The sequence below is a fragment of the Sinocyclocheilus grahami genome, unplaced genomic scaffold (genome assembly GCF_001515645.1).
Source record: "Sinocyclocheilus grahami isolate Dianchi unplaced genomic scaffold, SAMN03320097.WGS_v1.1 scaffold61.1, whole genome shotgun sequence".
NCBI lineage: Eukaryota > Metazoa > Chordata > Actinopteri > Cypriniformes > Cyprinidae > Sinocyclocheilus > Sinocyclocheilus grahami.
The window spans coordinates 3,867,702-3,892,167 of NW_015505240.1; the positions used below are offsets into that span (position 1 = coordinate 3,867,702).

The 24,466-nt window shown below is 36.0% G+C and overlaps 3 protein-coding genes across 3 annotated transcripts in view; 2 read left to right on the forward strand and 1 right to left on the reverse strand.

The window, feature by feature from the left end:
- Positions 1 to 1,371: 1,371 nt before the first annotated feature.
- On the forward strand, positions 1,372 to 9,656 carry LOC107584589 (cyclin-I-like). The gene is made up of 7 exons (XM_016271301.1): positions 1,372 to 1,621; positions 2,428 to 2,584; positions 3,557 to 3,691; positions 4,528 to 4,602; positions 5,356 to 5,496; positions 6,503 to 6,736; positions 9,073 to 9,656. Exons 2-7 carry the CDS (start codon positions 2,471 to 2,473, stop codon positions 9,484 to 9,486), a joined length of 1,113 nt encoding a protein of 370 aa, XP_016126787.1. The 5' UTR covers positions 1,372 to 1,621; positions 2,428 to 2,470; the 3' UTR covers positions 9,487 to 9,656.
- A 2,141-nt stretch (positions 9,657 to 11,797) lies between these two features.
- LOC107584658 (ankyrin repeat domain-containing protein SOWAHB-like) lies at positions 11,798 to 13,936 on the forward strand. Its single transcript, XM_016271368.1, has one exon. It carries the CDS (start codon positions 11,798 to 11,800, stop codon positions 13,934 to 13,936), a length of 2,139 nt encoding a protein of 712 aa, XP_016126854.1.
- Positions 13,937 to 16,675: 2,739 nt separating this feature from the next.
- Positions 16,676 to 24,466, reverse strand: part of LOC107584659 (protein Shroom3-like) — a 62,105-nt gene continuing 54,314 nt past the window's right edge. The window contains exons 8-10 of the mRNA XM_016271369.1: positions 23,524 to 23,617; positions 22,330 to 22,602; positions 16,676 to 18,008 (exon numbers count right to left, since the gene is read on the reverse strand). Of these exons, the coding sequence (XP_016126855.1) occupies positions 17,670 to 18,008; positions 22,330 to 22,602; positions 23,524 to 23,617 (706 nt within the window). The 3' untranslated portion in view covers positions 16,676 to 17,669. The remainder of the gene's footprint in view (positions 18,009 to 22,329; positions 22,603 to 23,523; positions 23,618 to 24,466) is intronic.

Genomic DNA, 24,466 nt, shown 5'->3' on the forward strand with positions numbered 1-24,466 from the left:
CTTTAGTCTTTGCAACTTTACAGATCTTGTTTATGCACCAAGAGCTTGTAACACTCCAAAGAGAAAGGAACAATTGAAATCGCATCATATGACCCCTTTAAATATGATAGACAGAAATGTAACACTCTTAGGGAAATGTGATAATGTTTTGTAATTATCATTTAAATCTGCTTAATTTTCAAATTTTTGTCATAAACATCTCAGAAAAATGTTATAGGGTTTCAAATCGAAATATGACTTTTTGTTACGAAACGGAGCATAATTTTCATGTCTTATGTAGAGGACAAATGGTGTGTTAATCTGGCATTTTGGGGAAACTCAACAGGGAAAGAAAATATGGATAACTATTCCTATGAAATTAGATATTCTTATGAAAATGTTGCCAAGTTATTACTTCCGTTATTATACTACATTTTTCATTATGGTTTACCCCAAGAACACATTAATATGCAAGTTAGATAAAATGTATAGATACATTGTATAGAATGGGAATACGGATTTATGGACATTTTCCGTACATATTCCATAAAGTACAATAGTATATCAAATCATTCTGTTATATCTTTCATAACATAGTTGAGAATCATCTTTGTACAAAGTTTGGCTAAAAATATCCTGAAACCTAAAAACCGGTGAATGAAAAAATAAAACATTGTTTTTGCCTATACATGCCTTTTCATGTCTTTATTTATTTTTGAATAGCTTAGTCCTGGCATCCTCTACAAAGGACATAGAATAAAATATGAATAAAGTATCTTTTTTTCAAATATGTTTTCTCTCCATTTGTTTGTCATGCTCCAACCAATGTAACAAAAAAATTAATAACAATTAAAAAAATTTACGAAACTTTAATTTCTGGTTCTCAGGAGGATATTATAGCTTATCAGATAGTGAATTATGATTCGGTTGTTATGTTAAATTGTGTGAGAGGTGAGAATAATCCTTTTGGTCAGAGACTGGACTATCAGGCACATCGAATTTAATAAAGTTTAAGCTTTCTCCCTAAAGCTTAAGGAAAAAATATCTAGATGTTAAAAGCATTATCAATTTATTCAGACATTTAGTCCTTTTAATATCTCATTTGTACGATGTTTTATGTATGCCTGTGTCATCTTGAATAGGATTGCTTATGAAAGTAGTTCCTCTACTACAGTACGAGCTACACTCCAAAATCCATTCGCCAGATTAAGTAGTTCCATTATGACCGTTACCGAATTCACAAACAAATCCGTTGAAAACGAAACCTCCGACTAGATCTACATTTAACTGTTGTACTTTCTAGTATTTTATAATTTGTAATTATTCTTGATTTTTTTTTTATTATAAGAAAATGTTCTCGGTGTCGCTGCCTGTGTTGCGGTGAGGAGGTCGGCGGAAGGTGGTTCTTCCCTTCTCAGTCTCCTCCTCGGAAGTAGACGTCCGTGTCTATATTCCGTTCATTTTATTTTTAATATCAGTTTGGAAGGATCCCTTTTAGTTTTTAATACCCCCACCAAATTTCACGGCAAACATGGAGGCGAAGCTGGACGCTTAAAAAGATGACGGAATCCGATCTGCTCCTTTATTTTACCTCAGTTTAATGGACCGGATGATCTGCGTTTCCCACAACCTTGCAGGGGAGGTAAGAATCTAACCGTTTCTGGGAGCTTTTATAGACACATTTAACGATTTAGCCTCATTAAACCAGCGATACTGGACATAAACATACACATAAAATACCATTTTTGTATTTTCGGTGTAACTAGGTGTGTGGGGTTGCGTGTATATCGATGTGTTGCTGTGTAGCTAGTCAGCTAATAACGTTAACGTTACATACCAAATATAAACTGCGTCAACACTGTATCAACATTTCGCATTGAGATGTAAGTTAGTGATATGGATTTTGAAGCGTTTAATGTCATTGTTTACATTAAACAATACATTTTGCATCTATATAGCTGAATCACTTCTCAATCTTAATTAAAATGACAGGTTGAACCCATCATCATCATCAGATCAGAGCTGATTTATCTTTTTATTTAAAAAAATTTTTTTTTAACGTAAAGTATTTTTGATTTGGTGTTTATTGTTGAACAAAAATGATTAAATTAAAAGATATTTTAATCATAATCAGTAACTGTAATTATGTTTCATATATTACAATAATATTTGTGTGTATATATATTATAACATGTAATTACTGTTGTTATTATATATTAAAAAGTGAAATTATAATATTTAATATTTTTTAATATTTTATTTTTATTTTAGCATGTTTTATATATATACACACACACGCACGCACATATATGTGTATATATATTTTATTATTATTATTTTTAGACTGAATAGTAAAACAAATTCCCAAGGCAACTCAGACATCCCATGTCATTTATGGCTGATCATATTTGATCTATTTTTGAGATGTTTTGTGTGTTCGGCGCGCAGGTAGCTGTATCCAGTGGGGAGGTAGGCTTTTCCAGGGTTCGTGATGAAGTTCACCCTGCCCCTGGAAAGCCGGAAGCTGTCGTCTCTTCTGGAGAAGGCAGTTTCTAGGGAAGCCAAACTATGGAAGGTTTACGTGCCAAAGAAACCTACCAACCAGGTGAGTCTGTCAGCTGATAGCTCTGGTTTGTTTGGTATAACAGCAATGTTTAGATTGTGGGAGGCAGATAAATTAAGCTGGTTTCTGTGTAGCTCCATTGGGAATATGTGAATGGTTATGTTGCAGTATACTGTCATCATTATTATGTGCTCTAATTTGGGTCTCTTAGGATTAAATGTGTATGATTTGCTGTATATGAATCTGTAATTTGGTAAACGGAGAGACACTGGGATTAGTACAGTTATATGAGGCTGTGTTATCTCTAGATGTAGTTGTCTTATGCTTATTGTTTGTGTTTATGTTTGTAACACACATATGCGACCAGCTGTCTGAGGTCTGCTATCCAACCCCATCCTGACGGGAACCAGGCCGTTTTATTGTGTGTATTTAGTGTTAGTATTTTATTTGAGATACTATGAATTATGTTTTTCAGTTTTTGTTATTTAGGTTTTTATTTTTATATTTTGTTTTCAAATTAATTTGACCGTTTTAGTGATTTTGTTTTGTCTTTTTTTTTTAAAATTATTATTAGTTTAAATTTTTTGTTCTTAAATATGTCTGTGTATTTTTTATTTATTTTAGTTTTAGTAAGTTTAGCATATCAAGTTAAACTAAATGAAAATGAGAAATGTATCCTCGACAACTAGCTGAAATAAAATAAGTTTACGTTTTTTAAAATTGTATTTCAAGTAATGAAAATTTTTTTTTTAAATGGTTTTAGTTAACTATAAAAAGCCTGTGATTATTTTATTTTAATCATAACAATCAGAAAATTTAGCAATAGGAATAACAACAGCAATAAGTGTACAAATTGAGGTAGTAATTCATGTCAGAATGCATTACTATTATAAATCAATATCTGTGCATCTGAAAAGGGATTTGATTTGGCTGGTTTGGGTCATGTCAGATTGGATTAATGCATATGCAGACCTGTGTGTTGTGTATCTGATTCATTGCATTTTTCTTCTTTAGGATACAGATATTTCCCCTGAAAAGCGTGATGAGGCCGTCCGGTGGTTGAGGGATGTTCATTCCCAGCTGAAGCTCTATCCAGAGACCCTCTGCCTGGCCATCGGCATCCTGGATCGCTTCCTCTCTGCCATTAAGGTAATGTTTAAAAAGGTCTGACCGGTCAAGGTCTTCTGCCCCAGTCAATGATTGTGGTTTTATGGCGTTTTCCATTATCCAGCTGTAACAGGGTTTAGCCGTGTGTTGGCTGGCTTAATTGCAGCCCATGATAGGTACTTCACACAATAACACCTATTTTTAAAATCAATTATAATAATACTCTTCTCTGTCATTTCTGAATTTCACCTGTGTTCAATCTTGTGTAGTAGTGTAGCTTATACTTGGCTTGATAAACTGCATATGATGTTACTATTAAATGCATACATTTATAAAAGACTATAAATGTATGCATGTATGCATTTCATGCGTGATAATTTAATGCAGTATAATTTGAATGCATTATAATTTATGCTTTCAAGTTTGTGCATGTTATGCATTTGAACTTGTGCATGTTATGCATTGTAATTTCTGCATATAAAGTTATCATTTTTTATATAATTAACATAATTGCTTTTGAGATGCAGCGAACACTTGTGTAGTTAGGTCACTATTTAGCTGAGCTGTTTTATTATACGAGACTGAATGTTTTTTGCTCTCTGTTTGCCATTTTCTTTTAGCACATCAGAAGGGTTGCAGAGACTATTCTAGAATAATTTTTTATTTTTAGAGAAAGTGAAACTGCACTGTGATGTATTTTTAGATGCAAATATATGGCAGTCATTGCAGATCTGATTAGTTCTTGTGCTTTGGCATGAACAGGAAATGCATGTGTCTGTGAAAAAAAACATTTGCCATGTGCTGTTGTGGCATAAAAGTGCACGAGATGCCGTATTGCAGTACCATTATTGGTCAATCTCTCTCTGTCTCTTTTTCAGGCTCGCCCAAAGTACCTGCGCTGTATCGCCATCTCTTGTTTCTTCCTGGCTGTTAAGACCAGTGAGGAAGATGAGGTGAATGCAGTATTAATATGCTGATCAGTAGCAAACAATGTACGTCTGTTATTCTAAGAGGCAACAGAGTAGAATGAAGGTCAACATTAGTCATTGCGGGTCTCTGCGGCTTTATTTATGTAGCAGAAGTAATATTTTTTCTGTGGGAAACGGTGACCCTGGATGGAACATCTCTGATGTCTCGAGTCTAAAATCAGCCCCAGTTTGATGAGCCTTTGCAGAGGCTGAAGGATGACAAAACATTGCCTTCAGACAGTGAGAATTATCTGTAGAATTATAACGACTGAGATTTCTCTACTGGCTTCTGCTTCAAATGCCAAAGATGGACTAATATTTAATCCGATTATTTTCTGGCAGCTCTTTAAAGTCATTTCTGGCTAGAACTGACCATGTGATGTGGCTTAAACTTAGTGAAGCAATTACTATAATTTAGTTCAAAGTTTTGCCATTATTTTACTATTATATTTGAACTTGTTTTTGGTGGGTGTTCCTGTCTGTATAACCTTTTAAAATCAAATCAAATTGTGTAGCGATTTTACACAGTTTCAAAGCAACTTGCAATAAATCATGCAATAATATAGTTCACATTTTGCAATGATACAAGCAGTCATATATATATAGAATATATCGTCCTATGCAAATATATATATATATATATATATATATATATATATATATATATATATACAGATAAAATTGGACATGCTTATATATCCAACCAAATATAAAGAGCTTATATAATGTGTTTTGCAGCGTATCCCATCTCTGAAAGAGCTGGCGTCCAGCAGCAAATGTGGCTGTTCTCCGTCGGAGATCTTGCGGATGGAGAGGATTGTTCTGGATAAGCTGAACTGGGACCTGCACTCGGCCACAGCACTGGACTTCCTTTACATCGTGAGTGCACTTCCTCTCTCACACACACACACACACACACAAACACACACACACACACACATGCAAACTTTGCAGCTCTACGTACAGACACTGAACTCTCCTTTCACATATTCTGTGCTCTCTGATAGTATGGTATGTAGTATGGGATAGTATGTAATTGTATGGAGGTCTGACTGAGGTCGTCCACAGAGTGCGCACATACGTCTCCAAGATTATTGAAAGAAGTGTTAAATAGCACTTTGTATGTAAAACTGCTTTTTAAACAGATATTTTCCAGTCAATCTAAATCAAATATCTTAAAGACATTTTCTAAAGGTTTATTTAACATCTGACAGAAAACATCTTAGACATAGTGCAGATAAACAAATGTTTTCAAAAAATAATAAATAATGTATAAGTAATATTTGTTGTTTGTTCATGTTCATGTTTGTTCAACTAATGTTAACTTCACCAAACCTGTGAATTGTTACCATATACACCATGACCTCATTCATTTCTGCCATAATTGGTGTGTTTTACAGTAGCGGTATTTAATTAGCTTCATATAGGAAGATTTCAGTTTAGGTATTCTAATTCACACAGAACACTGTGCTAAATATATTTGCTAATGCATTAAAACATCTTACTGTTGCTCATATTTAGGGTTAGGGATCTGAATATGGGATTTATTCCAAGCAAACGCCATCTTCAGAATTTTCAAAATGTTTCTAAAGTGCATTTTATTTGTTTTTCAGTTTATATTGATGCTTAAGTCAACCAACAAAAAACTTTGTGCAACTTTAAAGCTCTTTGGCTGTGAAACTTAGATGTACTGGATGTTGCTGCTCCTAGTAAGGGAAATTAATTTAGATCTGCTTTCTCGTGTGGGTGTTGAGGAAGGATCCCCATTGTTGGTATATTGAGGTTGCTGTTAATAGCCTGGCTCTCCATGTGGGTGCTAAAGGACTGCCAATCATCCGGTTAAGTGCTGAGATCCAAAAATATAGATTTTTATCTCTCTCTGTAGTTCCATGCGATGGTTCTGAGCTGTAAGTCCGAGCGGCTGAACATGGCGTTGTCGGGTCTAAACCCGTCGCAGCATGTGGCTCTGCTCACCCAGCAGCTCTTCCACTGTCTGGCCCACAATGCACTGCTGCCGGTGCATGGCTCATTGCTGTCCCTCGGCCTCATCACGCTGGAGCTGGAGAAACTCTGTCCTGATTGGCTTGCTCTCACTGTCGACCTGCTGCACAAATTACAGGTGAGAACTGATGAAGTTCACTGGCTCCAAATTATCCAACTAGTCTTGAAATGATTTCAGTGTTCATCTGGGAAATATACAAATATTTCCATAAAAAAAAAAGTGTGTATGTGTATATATATATATATATACCGTTAGTCAGCAGTATATATATATAAATTTTTTTAATGGAAATGTATTGGACCTTTAGACAAAGTCTAAAAAAAATTCTAAAAAAATGTTGCTTTTGTTAAATATCATTTGATACATCATGACTTTATGGCTCATATAGTATGAAATAGAATATGGAGCTCAAAACACCAGTATTATCCAAAGGCCCAAACTGAGCAAAAATATTTATTTTGGTGCAGATGCTGGTATTTATATGGCCAAAATATAAGAGAAAATTCTTATAGCCTGTAACATAAATCACTGAGTATAACAGTATGAAAGACTACTTCAGTTATCACTATATTTCCCAATAATGTCTTGATATGATATTCAAAAGCTTAGCTTTATGATCAAAGCTCTGTAGTTTCAAAACATATAATGCAATGCAATACAATGATGATTGAGAGATGAACAAATAAAAGTTCCTTAAAAGCCAGGTCATATTTTTGAACATGATTTTGCTAAAAAAAATAATGTATGAATAATCAAGCATTGTAAAGTAAACAAAAGTTGTTTCAGTCCAGCAAGTGTTTGTCTTGAAATATTACTAACAATATGAAAGTTAATGTTAAGTTTACTTAATAAAAATCAAGATTTCACAGCACGAAGACCTGTGCTGAAGGTGGACATTTTTACAATTGATTAAAACAACAACAACTACTATCTATCAGATGACAGATGGCATGTAGTAGATCAGGTTGTTCAGAAAAGTTTTAATCATGTTGATCATTTAAAGGCCTTAGAAATGTGCATATCCAATATGGCAAAGCAGCCTTTATAGGGTCAAAAAGTGTTTGAACATTTGAACAAAATGGGTATTGAACATTGTTTGTAGAAATAATGTAGCTTAAGAGATTTTAGAGGGAAAATCAGATGATCACATTCAAACGTTTCTATTAAAGAAATCCATAAAGTGTTCAGGAAGATCCCAACGATCTGTGGTCACTCTAAACTTTTCTTGAGGTCTCATCATCAGTGTCAGTCAGGTTTTGTGACGATCCAGTTATCTCATTATTCCTCGCTTACAGAGGCTCTGTTGATGCGTGATGTGTAATTGAACTCATCAGACTATACGTTCGAGCTGCACTAGCGTGTATAATCCGTCTCACATGTTTGGTTTTCTGTAGGCTCTTAAACTCTTATCATAACTCAGAAGAGGCCCGGTCAGTCGCTTCTCCAAAGCAAACTCTGTTATCAATGCCAGCAGCGAGCTCAAAGCGAAACTAAAAATAAAGACCTTTAAAAGTCCCTTGCTTTACAGTGATGACTGTCATGCGATTAATAACTGATAAAGAAATTCCCATAAGTTTACAGGTTATTGCATCATGAAACATACAGGTTCAGTAACTAATACGGTCAACAACAGTGAAACAGTTTTAAAATATTCATGACTATTTATTAAACATTACTGTCTTTTATTGTGATACACACAACCCAAAAGTTTTGGGTCCGTAACAGGGTTATTGTAGTTACCTAAAACTGAAACTAAAATTAAAACCATTAAAAAAATGGTTTTTCTTGTAACTTGAATAAAATATAAAAAAATATAAAAACTAGTTGCTGAAGCAACATTTCTCATTTAATTGTTTAAAATTAAATCACTATTTAAAAAAAAATTTAAATTTAAAACTTTAACAAATTGAAATAAAAATGAAAAAAATATAAAACTAAAAACTGATTCAAAATTTAATAGTATCTCAGTGGCCATATATATATGTATAAATGTAGCCATTTATTTGTTTAAAAATACAGTAAAAAACAGTAATATTGTGAAATATTATTACTATTTAAAATGAGACTTTTCTATTTGAGTATATTTTAGATTGTAATGTATTCCTGTGATGCAAAGCTGAATTTTCAGCATCATTACTCCAGTCTTCAGTGTCACATGATCCTTCAGAAATCATTCTAATATGCTGATTTGCTGCTCAAGAAACATTTCTGATTATCAATGTTGAAAGCAGTTGTGCTGCTTCATATTTCTGTGGAAACAGTGATACATCATTTTTTTCACAATTCTTTCATGAATAGAAAGTTCGAAAGAACAGCATTTATTTGTAATGGAAATCTTTTGTAACATTATAAATGCTTTTGATCAATTTAATGCCTCCTTGCTGAATAAAAGACCCCAAACTTTTGAACGATGGTGCATATCATAATTTTTTTTTCTGTTTTCTCTCTTTCAGATCGACAGTTCTCAGCTGATCGGCTGTCGAGAGCTGGTTGCACGTTGCCTGTCCACGCACACGGCTTCCCTGCCTCCTAACACTGTGTACATCTGCCATCCCCTGCCGAACGCCCCTGAGCCTCGGGACGGGGGAGTCCTGCCCGCCTGGCACGTTTCCCCCGCCCCGACAGCGCCCTCTGACCCCAACACCACCCACACCCGCTCGTGCAAGTCTTCAGCCAAGCGGAAGGTGGAACACATGGAGGTGGATGAGTATTTCGATGGGATCAAGCGCCTGTACAACGAGGAGAGTTCCCAGGAGGGGGCGCCCACGTGCACGGCCGAAACGGTGGGAGGACAGGGTTTACCGGTGATACAGCAGAACGCTGGCTCCTCCCCCTGCCCACCTCTCCAACCGGTCAGAGAAACCTAGAGGAAACGGCTAATCAATCACACAACCGCAGCAGCCGCGTTCATCAGTTCACCTCAGAGCAAGAGAGAGGCCAAAATACTAACAAAAAAAGCATACTCTTTGCATGATGCCATTTCATAACCGTAAACATGAAAAGCTTTAAAAAAGCAGAAAAAAATCTATATATAAAGGAAAAATGTTTGCAAAAAAAAAGTAGGAATATTTTTCCCTCCATCTGTGGAAACTGGTATTGCTCCTGTTGGTCTCTTTTTATATGTATTTGCCAATTTTATTTCATCTAAAACTTTCACTGTTATCTTTACTCACTTTTTATTTGTCAGACACAGCCCTCAACACTTCTAGTTTTCATTAAATACAATTTTTATTAAAGTAATAAAAACATATTTTCATAATAATAAATATATATTTATAATAATAAATATATATTTATATATTATTATTATAATTTTTTTTTTTAAGGCTGTGGTTAAAGAGTGGCATTTCTGAAGATGTATATTAGTTTTGTACAAATTTACACTCATTCATAGCTGGGTCTGATTGCTTGTGGTGTGTGTGTGTGTGTGAGAGAGAGAGAGCATTTGAAGGGTGATAATGTCCCTATCACTTTCTTATACTGAGCATTAATGATGAGCCTAGTGTTGTTCGTGGCATTAGATCACACATGGCGTGGCTTGGTTAGATGAACTGTCTGTCGCTTGTTCTAAACCTAGTAATGTAACTGTTATAATGATTAGAATAAACTGCGTAAGATTCTGAACTAACAGAAGAAGCTTTAGACTGTCACCATTCCTTTGCTGATCATAACCTTCCTGCCGAAAGCTCTCTCTCCTGCTCTGAGGTGCTGATGACGGTCCGGGCCGCTGCTGAGAAACCTCCCAATGCTCAAATAAATGAAAATCTACTGAACTGCTCGTGTCTTCTCGTTTTTCTGAGTTTGTGTGGAGAAATAATACTCTGCCAGAGGATCCCTGTTAAGAATGAAATCTGAGATCTTATCTGCGGACTCATTGCTCTCATTAACAAAAGAGAAACTGAGGGGTCATGATTGTGACAGGTCAGACGGAGTTGCCAAAGAAAAGCTCATTCAATATCTAAAGCCTACAATGACAGATAAGTGAATGAGGCACATTTGAAAATGTGGCTATTTATTCAAATAGGAATTTGTTGAATTGCTGGAGCTGTAGTGTTTTGTCTAAGGTAAGGTCAAGCAAATATCCAGGATGGAGCAGGTAAATGATCCTGTCCGTGCGCAAATGTAGTATGTGTACATGCATCACATTTCCATACATAAAATATGTTGTCATATGTAAAAACGTGTATGAAACCTATTAGAAATTTGAACAATGTTCATTTAATTAAAATATATGTTTTAATAAAGTTGCATATGGTTTGCTACATTAAAAGTCATCAAATAGATATTAACATTTACACTATGGGAATTTTTGTTATAAACTTTATTTTTATTATATATCTTGTAGATAATAGATCACTCTTGATGAAGGGCAATATATGTCATTACATTTTCGTAACGGTGCATTTCGTGCAATAAAAAAAATCACAATAACGCTACAGAATCTTTTTTCCATCATTAACTTTATATTTTTATGAACGTCAATGTTTAGTGGATGGAGTCAGTTGTCCTCAAGTTCACACAGGTGAAGTTCACATTAATTATGAACATACTCAATTACAAAAGTTTTGAACAGTATTTATATTTTATCAGTTAAAACACATTTTATTGTGTGAATTTGCTGTTTTATATATGCATATAATAAACACAACTTGGTTTTAGTATTATTCCTTTTTTTAATCCAATGCAGTGGAATTTATACATTTTCACATCGTCTCAAATGTCCAAACACTTCCAGGTGTCACAATATAATTACGATGCTTCATTATAATATATATATATATATATATATATATATATATATATATATATATATATATATATATATATACATACGCTACTTGTTTGGCAAATTGGACAAATTTAATAAAGTTCCCATAATATTTCACAGTATATTTTAGCAGTTTAGTAGTAAGATTTACTTACTATTGTATGTATTATTCATTACCAGACTTTATAGCAAAGTTTTTAAAAGATAGATTAATTTATACATAAATAAATATATACATACATTCGTGGGTTGATAGATGTGTGAGGTACACAGGTAAGCTCAGCACGCAGGTATGCAGGTGGAACTGAGAGAGAAACCCGTGGGCGGAGTTACAGTCAACAACAGGCGAAACCGCTTGTCAGGTCCTTCAGTTTGATTGCACGATAACACGAGATTCACACGGCGAGAGCATGGCCACCGACTTCACACAGGAGTCCCTGCTGCGCTTCATCATCAACAACGGCGGGAAGGTGCGAAATGTGGATTTATTAACCCACTACAGGCGGTTTTTGCGGGAGGACGAAGAGAGTGAGCAGAACCGGGAGTTATTTAAGAGGTACGTGAACTCCGTGGCGACTGTGAGGCAGGAGGAGGGGGTGTCTCATGTTGTGCTGAGGAAAAAATACCGTGTGCATCTCGGAGACATCGCCAAGAACCGAGAGCCCGAGCAGCAGAATGAACGAGACTCTAAACCTCAAGCTGCTTTGACCGTCCCAACTCGTGTTGAAATCTTGCCAGTTGCTGGAATCCTCACCACCAACAACAACAACAACGATTCTGCTCCCAGTTTTGAGAAAGCTGTCAGAACTTCATCACCACATGGGAGGGAACAACCTGCTGTCTCTGCTTCCTGCGCGGAACAGGTTAACAACACCTGCCCTTTGAAAGTAACCCCATCCGACACGGACAGTCGCTCGAGTGGGAGCGGCCAGAGCTTTGAACAGCCATGGGAGTCGAAAGCAACCAGGGAGGCAACAGATCTGGAACACAACGGTGTTTATGTTGCCAAACAGAGACAATTAAGGGAAGCAGATGGTTGCGAGCAGTCCTTCGTCAACCCTGCTTACTATGAGGTTAGAGTGTCGCCTACGGTTGAAAGGAAAAGTTTGAATCCAAGCACATCGGACGTTCACACCAAACACTCAGCCGAGCCTGTCGCCGAAGAATGGCCTTTGTGCTCGACCCTCGGACAGTCTCACATATACAAGTCTTCGCCTTGTCTGCTGGACCGCCCTGTTTCTCCACACATACACTCCCAGACGTACAACCAAGTAGGCTTAAGCCGAAGCAATGATAGCCTACTACGACCAAACGGAGGGTTTAATGGATTTCCGATCCAGGAGCGGGATGAATATGAGTCTCACGGCTTGTCCGTTGACGACCCTCAAGTCAATGCAAGTGCAACGTACTTGCAGATCCGTCACTCATCGAGTCTTTCCTCAAGTCATGACAGCGTCTCAATCCCCTCGCCTTGTTCTACACCACCTGACACTGGTTGGCCGCACGGCAATGAGTGGTCCAGCGATCAGGGTCTTATCCCAGGACAAGATGGGAATGATGTACGAGCTTTCCTACGTCGCACTCAGGAAGAAAGGCTGATGTCGCAACTCTACCAACCGAGTCGCAACATCACGTCCATGCACAACTCGACCGGTCACCTCATCGACGAGGACTCGAGGGCTTCTACGCAAAGCAGTTCACCGGAGACCTGTCGCGGACCCATCGTCCGCCGCTTGACGTCCCGTCTGCAGAGTCGCATGTGTCGGAGTCTCGGAGAAGACCTGGATCAGGCATTCCCAGAGGACAACATCTCGGCACGGCACAACCGACTCCAGCTGCTGTCCTCGACTCTGAGCATGGGCAATTTAGTCTCGCAGTCCTCTAGCCGAGGACAAAGTTCCCGAGACCTCTTGTCGCCTGCTGGATCCACACGAAGCTTGGCGACCTCCTTGCACGATGGTTCCTTCAGCGGCAAACATCCCTCATCCATCCCTCTTGACCCCAGAGAACACGACTGGTTTGTCAAAGCGGCATCAGGCACATGGACCGACATCTATGCTCTATTCCGAGATGACCCGAACCTCCTGAGCAAGCAAGACTTCATATCCGGCTTCACCATCGTCCACTGGATCGCCAAGCATGGTGACCACCGCGTCCTGAATACGCTGTGGTACGGCGTCGACAAGGCTGGGATGACTTTAGACATCAATGCAAAGACCTTGTGTGGATACACGCCGCTCCACCTGGCGGTCATTCACGGCCACAAGAAATTCATTCGGCTCCTGGTGCAAAAGTTCAACGCTGACGTGCGGATACGGGACAGCAGTGGTAAAAGAGCATGGCAATATCTGAGCAAAAACGAAAACTGGGACATCTTAGAACTTCTGGGTGCCCCACAGAAATGCATCAGCGGTAGTCCAGCGACGCCAGCAAACCTGACCGCAAGACCTGCCAACACCAGGGTGAACATCAACAGACATTCATCTATCGCTGCACTGTTCAAACACAAGTCTCACTTGAGGGTCTCATCTAGTCCAGAAGCCTTTTAGGGACTAGATTGTTGTAAGGACCTAAACCCTTGCTCATAATGGTGGCACTTTTTGCTGGTGAAAAATCCCTTCGTTTTATAATTAAAAAATAGACACTTGCATTGAACGGTACAATGTTTTTCCTGTTTTGTTCTTGGTTTGTAACTTTATATATGTCTGGGTTTTGTGTGTTTTCTATGAAAGTCATTTATATATTCTGGCATTTTCAAACTGTTTCCCTTGTGAGGCCGATATTAAATACCTCTTTTGTATTATGAAAGAATTATGTTAAAGGAATAATTCACCCAAAAATGAAAGTCCTGCCATTTTTTTACTCGCCCTCAAACCTATTGGACTTTTTTTTTTGGTCCATGCAATTAATTTCAATGGGGTCCAATGCTGTTTTGGACCCCTAAGGACAAAAACAGCTCTTCAAAATATAAGAAGATACAAAGCCTTACAGATTTGGAACGACATGAAGATTAGTAAGTGATGGCAGGATTTTAATTTGGGTTGGCCTATCCCTTTAATAAGTCTAATATGCAGCAGTGTTTGGCTTTGTACTGACAAACTAGATTCTAAGTCATGTGGTTTCAGACCGAGGATCATCTAAATACATGTTCTGCTCATAACAAGTTGTTCATTTCCTCTGCAGGGACACATTTGGTTCAGTGCCCTGTAATTGTTTTTACCCTTGAGCTCTGCAGGTGCAGGAAGCTTTTTGTGCCCCCTTTTGTATTTAATCTAGGAAACCATGCTGTTCAGAAATGTCCATGTATCTGAGTGACATTTCAATCTCATTTAGATTTCTTTCTTGCTTTTCATATTGGGATGTTGCAGATGGTGTCTCTCACCACATGATCTCACACGTTGATGCTCTCCAGCACTGTATACGTTCATGATGAATACCAAAGATAAGCTCCTAGCTGGTTTAAACTGTTTAATATTTAACTCACCTTTCCTCCTTATCTAAATATGTTGAATGAGCAATAAAGAAAAAAACGCTCCAAATTCCAACTCATTTATAAGAACATTCCAGCTGTTGCTAAGGAGATGCCAAAACAACCGTGACTCACAGACCTCCTTAAGTGTTGCTTAAGCAACATCCGAGTGACTTGGGTCAAGCTTTCTCTCTCTCTCTCGTTTTGTTTTTCTCAGAATAATTTTATAGAGTGAGTTGCTGTGGGAATAGAAGTTCTGGATGATTTGCATGCTGAGCTAAACCAGTTTTTTTTCTTTCTGTCTGATCTGAGAGATAGAGAAAAGCAGCGTTTGGGAGGAGATGATCTGACTGGTGGAGTTGGGTGTTTTTCTTTGTCTCTCCCTATCACAATTGAGCTTTTTTTTGTTACTCCATGGAAACATCCCGGCCTGATTTGTGGGTATGAATGTTGTTTGCAGACATGTTTCGACATGTCAGGGTGTGTTGGCTGTGTTTCTGCTCCGCATTGAGCCTTGCATAATATTTACACTTTGTGATGCACCTTTATGTTCCAGGTTTATTATTTGAATAAAAGACAAAGACTTTGACCTTTGTAAAACCATCTTGACCTTTGATGCAATGCTTTAAGTTACAGTACCAATCAAATTGTTAGACCTTGAAATCCGCATTTATGGTTGTGCTTCATGCTGCATTTTTAGATCATTTTCTCTTTGGTTTCACAGAATTTCTCATCTATTACATCATGCCATAATCTCTAAACCTTTATGAGGCATATGCTGATTTCATGCTGCTGCTTAAATGATTCAGATTGCTTGCTCAGCCCTGAGAAAGTAGTGGATATCACTATGGATTAGCCGTTACTCTGATCTGGTTACCATTACATTGTTTGTTTGGCAGTTTCTTGTTCCTCGCTAGTTTCCGGTTGCAGTATTCTTTGAAGAACTGACCATATTATGACCGGTATCAAGTGACTTGATTCTCTCTAGGGATCATTCCAAGAATAAAGGTGCATGTATTCCCACACCTTCTGACCAATTGCCATGACTTTGCGATTAATAGTTTTCAGTGATTATGCTCGCAAAGAGCAATTTCTAGATGCTAAAGCATTTTAAAGTGTTACTGGAAACCAGTGAAATTTCTTTCCCTGCCCTTTTTACTTGGTTGAGCAACTGGTTTTGCTCAAATACAGAGCATTTAGAATATTCCCAGAGTTTCACCTATGCAGCATAACTTTTGGTTTGCACATGTGAGGTGAATACTTCAGACGTGTAGCATATTTTTTAAGCAATGAAATCTGAAATATTTGACAAGTACACCAATCATTTGACATAGATACATGTTATTCTGCTTCTAAACAGGGATGTATACAAGCATGAATTATTACCTATAAACAATTTTTAGGTATAAAAAGCAAAAATATTGATACTTTTTGATTGATCGTGTCATATAATATACTATTGAAAATCACAATCTGTAAGTAACAGCATATTAGTGTATCAATAAAATTGGTTAAATTAAATGCAATGAAGACAATGCCTGATGAAGGTCTCATGCTTGAAACGTTGCATTAAAATATGATTTCCAAGAGTGTGGGATTCATTTTTATTTTTTTTTAGCTATAAAACCGGTGAAATATGTGATTATGATAAACCAATTTTATTAATATACTAATATGCCAAGTGTCACATCTGCATTATAATTTTCAATAGTATATTTACAGGACATGATCAATCAGAAAGTGCAAGTGTTTTATTTCTATTAGAATTAAATCATAATTAAACTGCAAATAACGCAACACCAACACAATAATGTTGTATTTAAAAAATAGATTTATTTTGCTTCCAATTGTGCTCTTTTTGCTTTTAAACAGTGTAAAGCATGGCTGAACCGTTTCTTCAGATTAGCCCCATCAAAAAAACTATTGCATGTCTCAGATGACAACAGCAGTTCTGCCTCATACAAGAACAGTCCGATATAAACGCTTCCATTATGAGCTGCTATCATACAGATGTACAAGGGTTAGATATTTCGCAAATAAAGATGTTCTTCAAATAAAAAACAACCACAAATTAAAATAAAATGGCAAAATAGTTTGGGCATGTGCATTGTGATCAAACCAGAATGTAGAAAAAACCCTGCATTCAGCCGAGTTGTGAATAATATTCAGTTTTAACAGAATCTTTTGCTACTGAAACCAAGTACTGCCAAGTGCCGAGGAAGCATCATTATTGTCTCTGATTTAGATATAATAGCACCTGTTAAAGCCGCCCAAAAAACCCTCGTCATTTGCTTACAAAAATACAATTTCTATTCTGCTTTTTAACATCTACATTTTAAAATCACGAGGGGATTGAGTATGTACAGCAATGTACAAAATTGTTTCTAAACAACGTAAAATCATAAATAATCAGCTGTCGCTTTTATCAACGACAGGAATTTCAGATAGACAGAGAGTGTTTGTGTGTTCAATAGTTTCTTGTCTTTGTGACGTCATAGTGGTTCATGTGTTCCAAAGTGCTCAGGGCTGGAAATGATTTGTGTTTCGGCCAATCACAATGAGGCATTTTGTGCCATTGAATTAGCATTGTGCTTGTGCTTCAGTGTTGTGCTATATGCTAAGTATGTAGTGTAAATGCGCTGTGCATTTGTTTAGTGTAGATAATCCACAGTTATGGTCTTCCATACTTTAAAAAGTCGGAAAAAGTCATTTCCTTCATTTAAGGCACTTCTCAGTGTGCATTGCTTATAGTCAGTGTCACTGATTCTGATTCGTCCTCAGCTGTAAGCGATGTCATTCTATGATGGGCGGAGTCAGAGTGAGGTCACAGTGGTGGGACGTGGCAAGTTAAAACAGTGTGGCGTTTGGGGGGCGGAGTCAGTGTTCTTTGGGCGGGCTGCGGCGGGGAGGGTCTCCTCCAGCCTCTGCCCTTGCTCCTCCCCCTGCCGTATGAGCTCGTCCAGGTGGCGCTGGCGAATCAGAAGGGCGGGTTTGATGCGGATGTAACGCTGGTAGTCGCGCAGCTGTGGGCCGCTCAGGTAACTCGCCAGAATGTCCAGAACCACTCGCTCACGCCGGTCCAGGTTTTCCTTCAGCTCACGAGCGTCTTCCTGTTGACTGCACAACTGCTTCCTCTTCAGCTGCAGCGATTCCTATAGATTCAGACAAACATATCAGAAATTAATACTTTTATTCAGCAAGGATGCATTAAATTGATCAAAAGTGACAGTAAAGACTTTTATAATGTTACAAAAGATTTAAATGCTGTTCTTTTGAACTTTCTATTCATCAATGAATTGTCAAAAAAAATAACGTATCATGGTTTCCACAAAAATATGAAGCAGCACAACTGTAATAATAAGAAATATTTCTTGAGCATCAAATCAGCATATTAGAATGATTTCTGAAGGATCATGTGACACTGAAGACTGGAGTAATGATGCTGAAAATTCAGCTCTAATCACAAGAATAAATTAAATTTTTAAATATATTCAAATAGAAACCAGTTATTTTAAATAGTAATACTATTTAACAATATTACTGATTTTACTGTATTTTTGATCAAATAAATGCAGCCTTGATGAGACTTCTTTCAAAAACATTAAAGAATCTCACATTTTTAACAGTAGTGTATATACATATTTACAGTTGTGCATGATGCTAGATGAAACAGAAATATTATTTTCAATAATAATGTTTCAGCATGTCAACAGTCTCCAAATCATCAGCTGTCTTTGACATTTAAGGAATGACTAGTTTAGCTTACTCAGCAAACAAGGATGTATTTATGACAGGTCTAATGTTTGTAGAAGACTTCAATTGCATAATATTGCACACAGGTGTTTCCACCAAAAAGGCGTTTAACATCACTCTTAACTAGGGCTGGGCGATATAGCTAAAAAATGTATCAACGATATAATGTTTCTCGTATCGATAATTATTTTTTTAAAACATTGAATTTAACCACTGTATTTTTAATTTGCCCAATATATTACAAACAACATAACAGTCAAACACAAAATAAAAATGAAATGAATATCTCCTTTCTTATGTTTTATATGCAGATTAAATAAGTCTTAATGAAACTTTTGGCTTGTCTTCCGAGGCCACAGGAGGGTGCAATGAGCAAAATAATACAGCGCATTAAATTGTCAATGCAAATAACTGTCTATAAAAACGTGCATAACGTCTAAAATGAACATATATAAATCAAATATAATTTTGTAAACTGTATAAACAATTATGAACAAAACAGCATCATGTATTTATGCATTGCTTAATACAAAGAGCCAAATCGCCGATCACACAGATTGCATTATTAAACATATGAGACGCAGTGAAATGAAATAAACCCTCACAAATGCGCGTTGTGTTTTCTAAACGTTTAAACCGTTTTAACTTTGCATGGCTTTCTATACATCTCTTGTGTGAGACGTGAGTGCAGCAGTTATATTTGTCCATCTAAAAAATGCGCTGAATATGCGTTCTGTGAGAATGGCTTGGTTTCAGTTCTAACCTAATCAAGATCTTCTTCTCATTGAGCTTCTATATTTCTCTAATATTTTGAATGAATAACGCAGCAGCGGCACGTCTCATGGGCTTGACTAACAAAACATTCAAATGCAACAACGTCACTCACATCATCATCACCGCATCTCGTGCTCCACTAATGACGTTCGATTGTACCATTTTTGCATTCAAATGCAAATATTTATTTTAAATTCGACTAATATTCATTTTTGTTATTCACAATCTCCTCATCACAGGCAGGCATTTCAGCATGTGTTCGTGTTTGTGTGTGCTGTCTGCGTCACTCATAGTACGTGCCTATATCGAACGTTTTTTTTATCGTTATCGATGAAGGTGTACCGGCGATAAATATCGATACCGTTTTATAGCCCAGGCCTACTCTTAACAGATACTAATAGTACTCTAGGTTTTCTTTGTAACAGTTCCTGATGCCTGTTGAACAGGATTAGTCGTGTTAAACAATTAAATAAACAATGGAGCACAAGCACATGATTGTATGACTTAAAATGAAACTGTTTTGAAGATATAGGAATTGCTCTGATAAAAGTGTTGTAGACTGATATATTGTAAAAAAAAATACAAAATCAGGTTCATGAAATGCACATGCATGTGCAATATCTAAAATATCAATGCAGGTAATATTTAGACTTCATTTTAAACGCCATTATGTCATGAGATATTAAACACACAAAGTCTAATCATCATGAACTTGACCCTCAATTCGTGACGACGTTGATTCTGTGTAATTCGCAGATTAGACTTGATCTCTGTCCTCAGCTGAGTTTGAGACGCAGGTATCTGAAATGAATCTGTGTTGTTATATAATATTATGTCATTTAATTAGCATTTCTTGTTCTTTCTCAGTGTGTGAAATGTGTAATTATCTGGATCAGCCCTTTATTCAGTAAACTGAATGTTTAGGGAGTGTCAGGTTGGATTGTTGCTAGTTTTGGTCAATGGGAAGGTGTCCTGTGGTGAGAGGTATCAGTTTTTATTTATTCAATTATTTATTTATTTATTCATTCAGCAAGGATGCATTAAATTGATTAAAAGTGACAGTAAAGACATTTATAATGTTCCAATGTATGCTGTTCTTCTGAACCTTTTATTAAAAGAACCCTGAAAAAACTATCACCGTTTAAAAAAAGAAAAAAAAAAACGAAAACTACAGCAAAAACTACGTTCAACATTGATAATAAGAAGAAATGTTTCTTGAGCAGCAAATCAGCATATTAGAATGATTTCTGAAGATCATGTGACACTGAAGACTGGAGTAATGATGCTGAAAATTCAGCTTTGATCACAGAAATAAATTACATTTTACAATATATTCCTATAAAATAGTTATTTTAATTTGTAATAATATTTAATAAAATGACTGTATTTTTGGTGAGCAGCAGAAGAGACTTCTTTCAAAAACAATACAAAAATCCCCAAACCTTTGAATAGTAGTGTATAGAAATGCATTTGTCACACTACATGACCATTTACAATTTACTATTTGAGATTAAGGTGATTGCAAACAGGGAAAACTTGAAGAAAATATATATTAAAATATTCCCTTACACATTCATATAAAAAAATGTTGTTCATAACTTTCCCAATGCTATTGCACAATGTGTTTTTTTTATGTGTGTGATGCTGGCATCTCCCACAGGCAGAGTGGTTATGATGTTGTAATCTTCTAAAATGATCTCTAATGGTTGTTTTGTTCATGTTTATTTAAATCAGGATGGGTAAAAGTGGCTCTGCAGGGCAGTGGATCAGTCAGACTGATTACATTACAAACCGGATCCTTGTTTGTTAACTGGCGTATAAAAGGAGATAATCACATTTTCCTTGTTCTTTTGAAATGTTTGATGATTTATACCATGCCTGATCATATTGGTCTGAATTTTTGTGCACCACATTTTAGTGCAAATTGTTTTGCAAATGTGTAATGTAGGTCATTTGTAATGCAACTTTGCATAAACGTTGTTTGCAAGGATGTGACAGCACTAAATATAATGCATCGACAGCAGCAGGACATTTTTGCTGCTGTCCCTTTAAGACTTGTATGTAAACATCATATTTGCATATAAAATGAGCAATAATTCTTGCCCATTTCATATGCAAAAACAGTGTTTACATAGAAGTCTTAAAGGTACAATGGCAAAAATGTCCCATTTTGCTACAAGTTTGATATGCAACATATAATCATTGCTGTTAACAGTGTTCATCGTCTGTATGATTACCTTATTAACTGAATTTTATCGTACATTTCTGCCATATGTGCATCAATCTGACACAGTCACCACTGACTAGCTACTACTAAATATATTGTAGAAACTTAATTTCCTGTAAAGCTGCTTTGCAACGATTTGTATCGTGAAAAGCGCTATAAAAATGAACTTGAATTGAATTTATATGGATATATTTATAATATTTATATATTCATACATTTATAAATTAATTTTAAAATGATTATTTATATCTAATTATACTTTAGTGTAACTGAAATACTATAGTTTTTAAATATTTTGAATTCGTTTTGGCTTTTATATTTTCCCTGTTCATTTTAATGTTAGTTGTGCGTTTTTGTCATTACGTGTATATAGTTATTCATTTTTATTTCAGTTTTAATTATTTTTGTGCATTACGTTTAACTGAATGAAAATGTGGCTTTGGAAACTAGCTACGTTTTTTTTTTAAACTTTTTTTTTTTCAAATTAAAAAAAATAGATATAGTTATAGTTTACGTTTTAGTTAACTATAATAACCCTGTTCTTAATTTCAGAAAGATTAAATAAAAAAGATCATGATAAAACCGATTTTGGTGCAAGAAACTAATATTATAATTATTAATATTATTTTAATATGATTATATATTAATATTATAAATTGACCTCGGGGGGTTAAAAAAAAGTAGAAAATTCTCTGTTTATTTTCTGGAGCACTCCTCACCCTCTCTTCTGCAGTGTGGTCGTCGCTCAGCCCGTTGAGAGCGTTTTCCACGCGGGCGAGTCGAGCGCTCAGCGACAGCAGCAGGTTGACGATCTTCTCCAGGTCTCCGACGAACATGCGGTACTTCTCTCTCTCGTTGGGTTTGCAGCGCTGCTGAACTAAAGCCTCCATGCTCTCGCCTAGAGTCGTGAAGCGCTTCTGCTGCTCCGACAGCCCGTCTCTCTCCCCCTGCAGCGACCGCATGCTCACCTGCAGCGCTTGCAACAGCTCCACCTGCAGGACGGGACACAACACTGCACCATCAACAAACAGAGTTCTGGGAAATGAAGAATGGCTTTGTGCTCAGTGTCATTGTTCTCATTTTTGTGCCACTGCATTCAGTGAATACAACGTGAATCCAGTATGAGAGTGTAAACAACGCAATAAAGGTTACCACACAGCAAAGAAATAAATATCCAAAAATATTTTAAAATATATTTCGGATTGTACAAAATGGCCCAAAAACAAAGATGTTAAAGCATGTTTACATACATAAATATATAAAATAAATCAAATATTCATATATTACAGTATAAATATATTTTTGATTGATTTTAGTTACTTATATTTCCTAGTTATTATTAGATGATAAACATATTTAGACCAATAAACATAAAATGTGTACATCAAAATAAATATGCATTACAAATATAAACATATTTTGGTAGTTTGCTTATATGCGGTAAGTGCTTATCTTTTCCTAGCTATTATTAGATTTGCATAAATATACTAAATGTATGTATAAAAATATTACAAATATAAATATATTTTTAGACATTAAATAATTAAATGGTAATATAACAATAATTAAATAAAATGTATACATGTATTAAAAAGTATTTAGTTTAAAGAAAAAAGATGACTCATTTAAATATATATTTGGATAGGGTTTAGTTATTTATATTTCCTGGTTATTATTAGATGTTAAAACATTTAAAATCTATGTATAAAAACAAATATTTATGCATTACAAATATAAATATATTTTGATAGGTTTTAATATTATTATCAGATGCTGAAACATACATAAATATAAAAAATATGTATAAAAATATTTATAAATTTGAAATAGTTACTTTAAATTTTGTTACTTACATTTCCTAATTATTATTCATATTTATTTTTATATTTTCATTTATAATGTGTGTATCTGACCTTGTTCTGATTCAAGTAAGCTTCTTCGTCGTCCAAGTTGGTTTCCATTTTTCTTGGAACAGCCTGAGAGGGAGTATCTGGACCAGCTTGAGCCCTAATGGAGGTCAAACACATGAAACAAAGAGAAACGTTTGTCTTGTTCACACTAGTTTTCCTCCTGCATGCCCTATTTTTCAGATACAGGGACAGAGAATGGCTAAAATTCACATTCCCCGTGTCAAACAGAGCACACGTAATTACACGTTTAGTTCAGCGGCACAACAGAACAATCACACACACCGCATGTCAATGGAGCAAAAAAAGGACTGTGGTTAACCAGTAACAGATAAATGTTTGAAAACCATTACTGTGGTGTTACCATGGTTCATACAGTACACAAAAAATAAATGGGTTCAGTTCCCAGGGAATGAGTAAAAAATGTATTCCTTTAATGTAATGCAAGTTGCTTTGGATAAAAGCATCTGCCAAATGCATAAATGTAAAAAAAATAAAAAATAAATATTACTCCAGCACATGTATAAAAAAGCTATGGTTTTTCAAGGTATCATGTCCAAAAAAACATTTCAATGTTTGGTTAATCAGATGCATTTCCTGAAAAAAATATATTGTTGTGAAACAATATATTATATGAGCTTATCTGCAAGACTTCTACATTCAGCAGGTGGATGGTAAAGACTGAAGGGTGAGAAATGTGTCTATTTCAGGATCGGCCACTAGATGTCAGTGTAGTTCTGCTCTGATTAGCGGGTCACCCATAATTATAGAGTAAATGTTTTACCAGAGCACCAAAGACAAATTAATGTGAAACATCTTGAACTTGCTTACTTTTTCATTCTTGGTGTGTTTGTGTTGGTGATAAACTGTAAATCCTGTTTTCAATGAATACATTTCATTTTTTCTTCAAACACTTTCAAATTACGGTCAAATATGGCACCTCAGATCA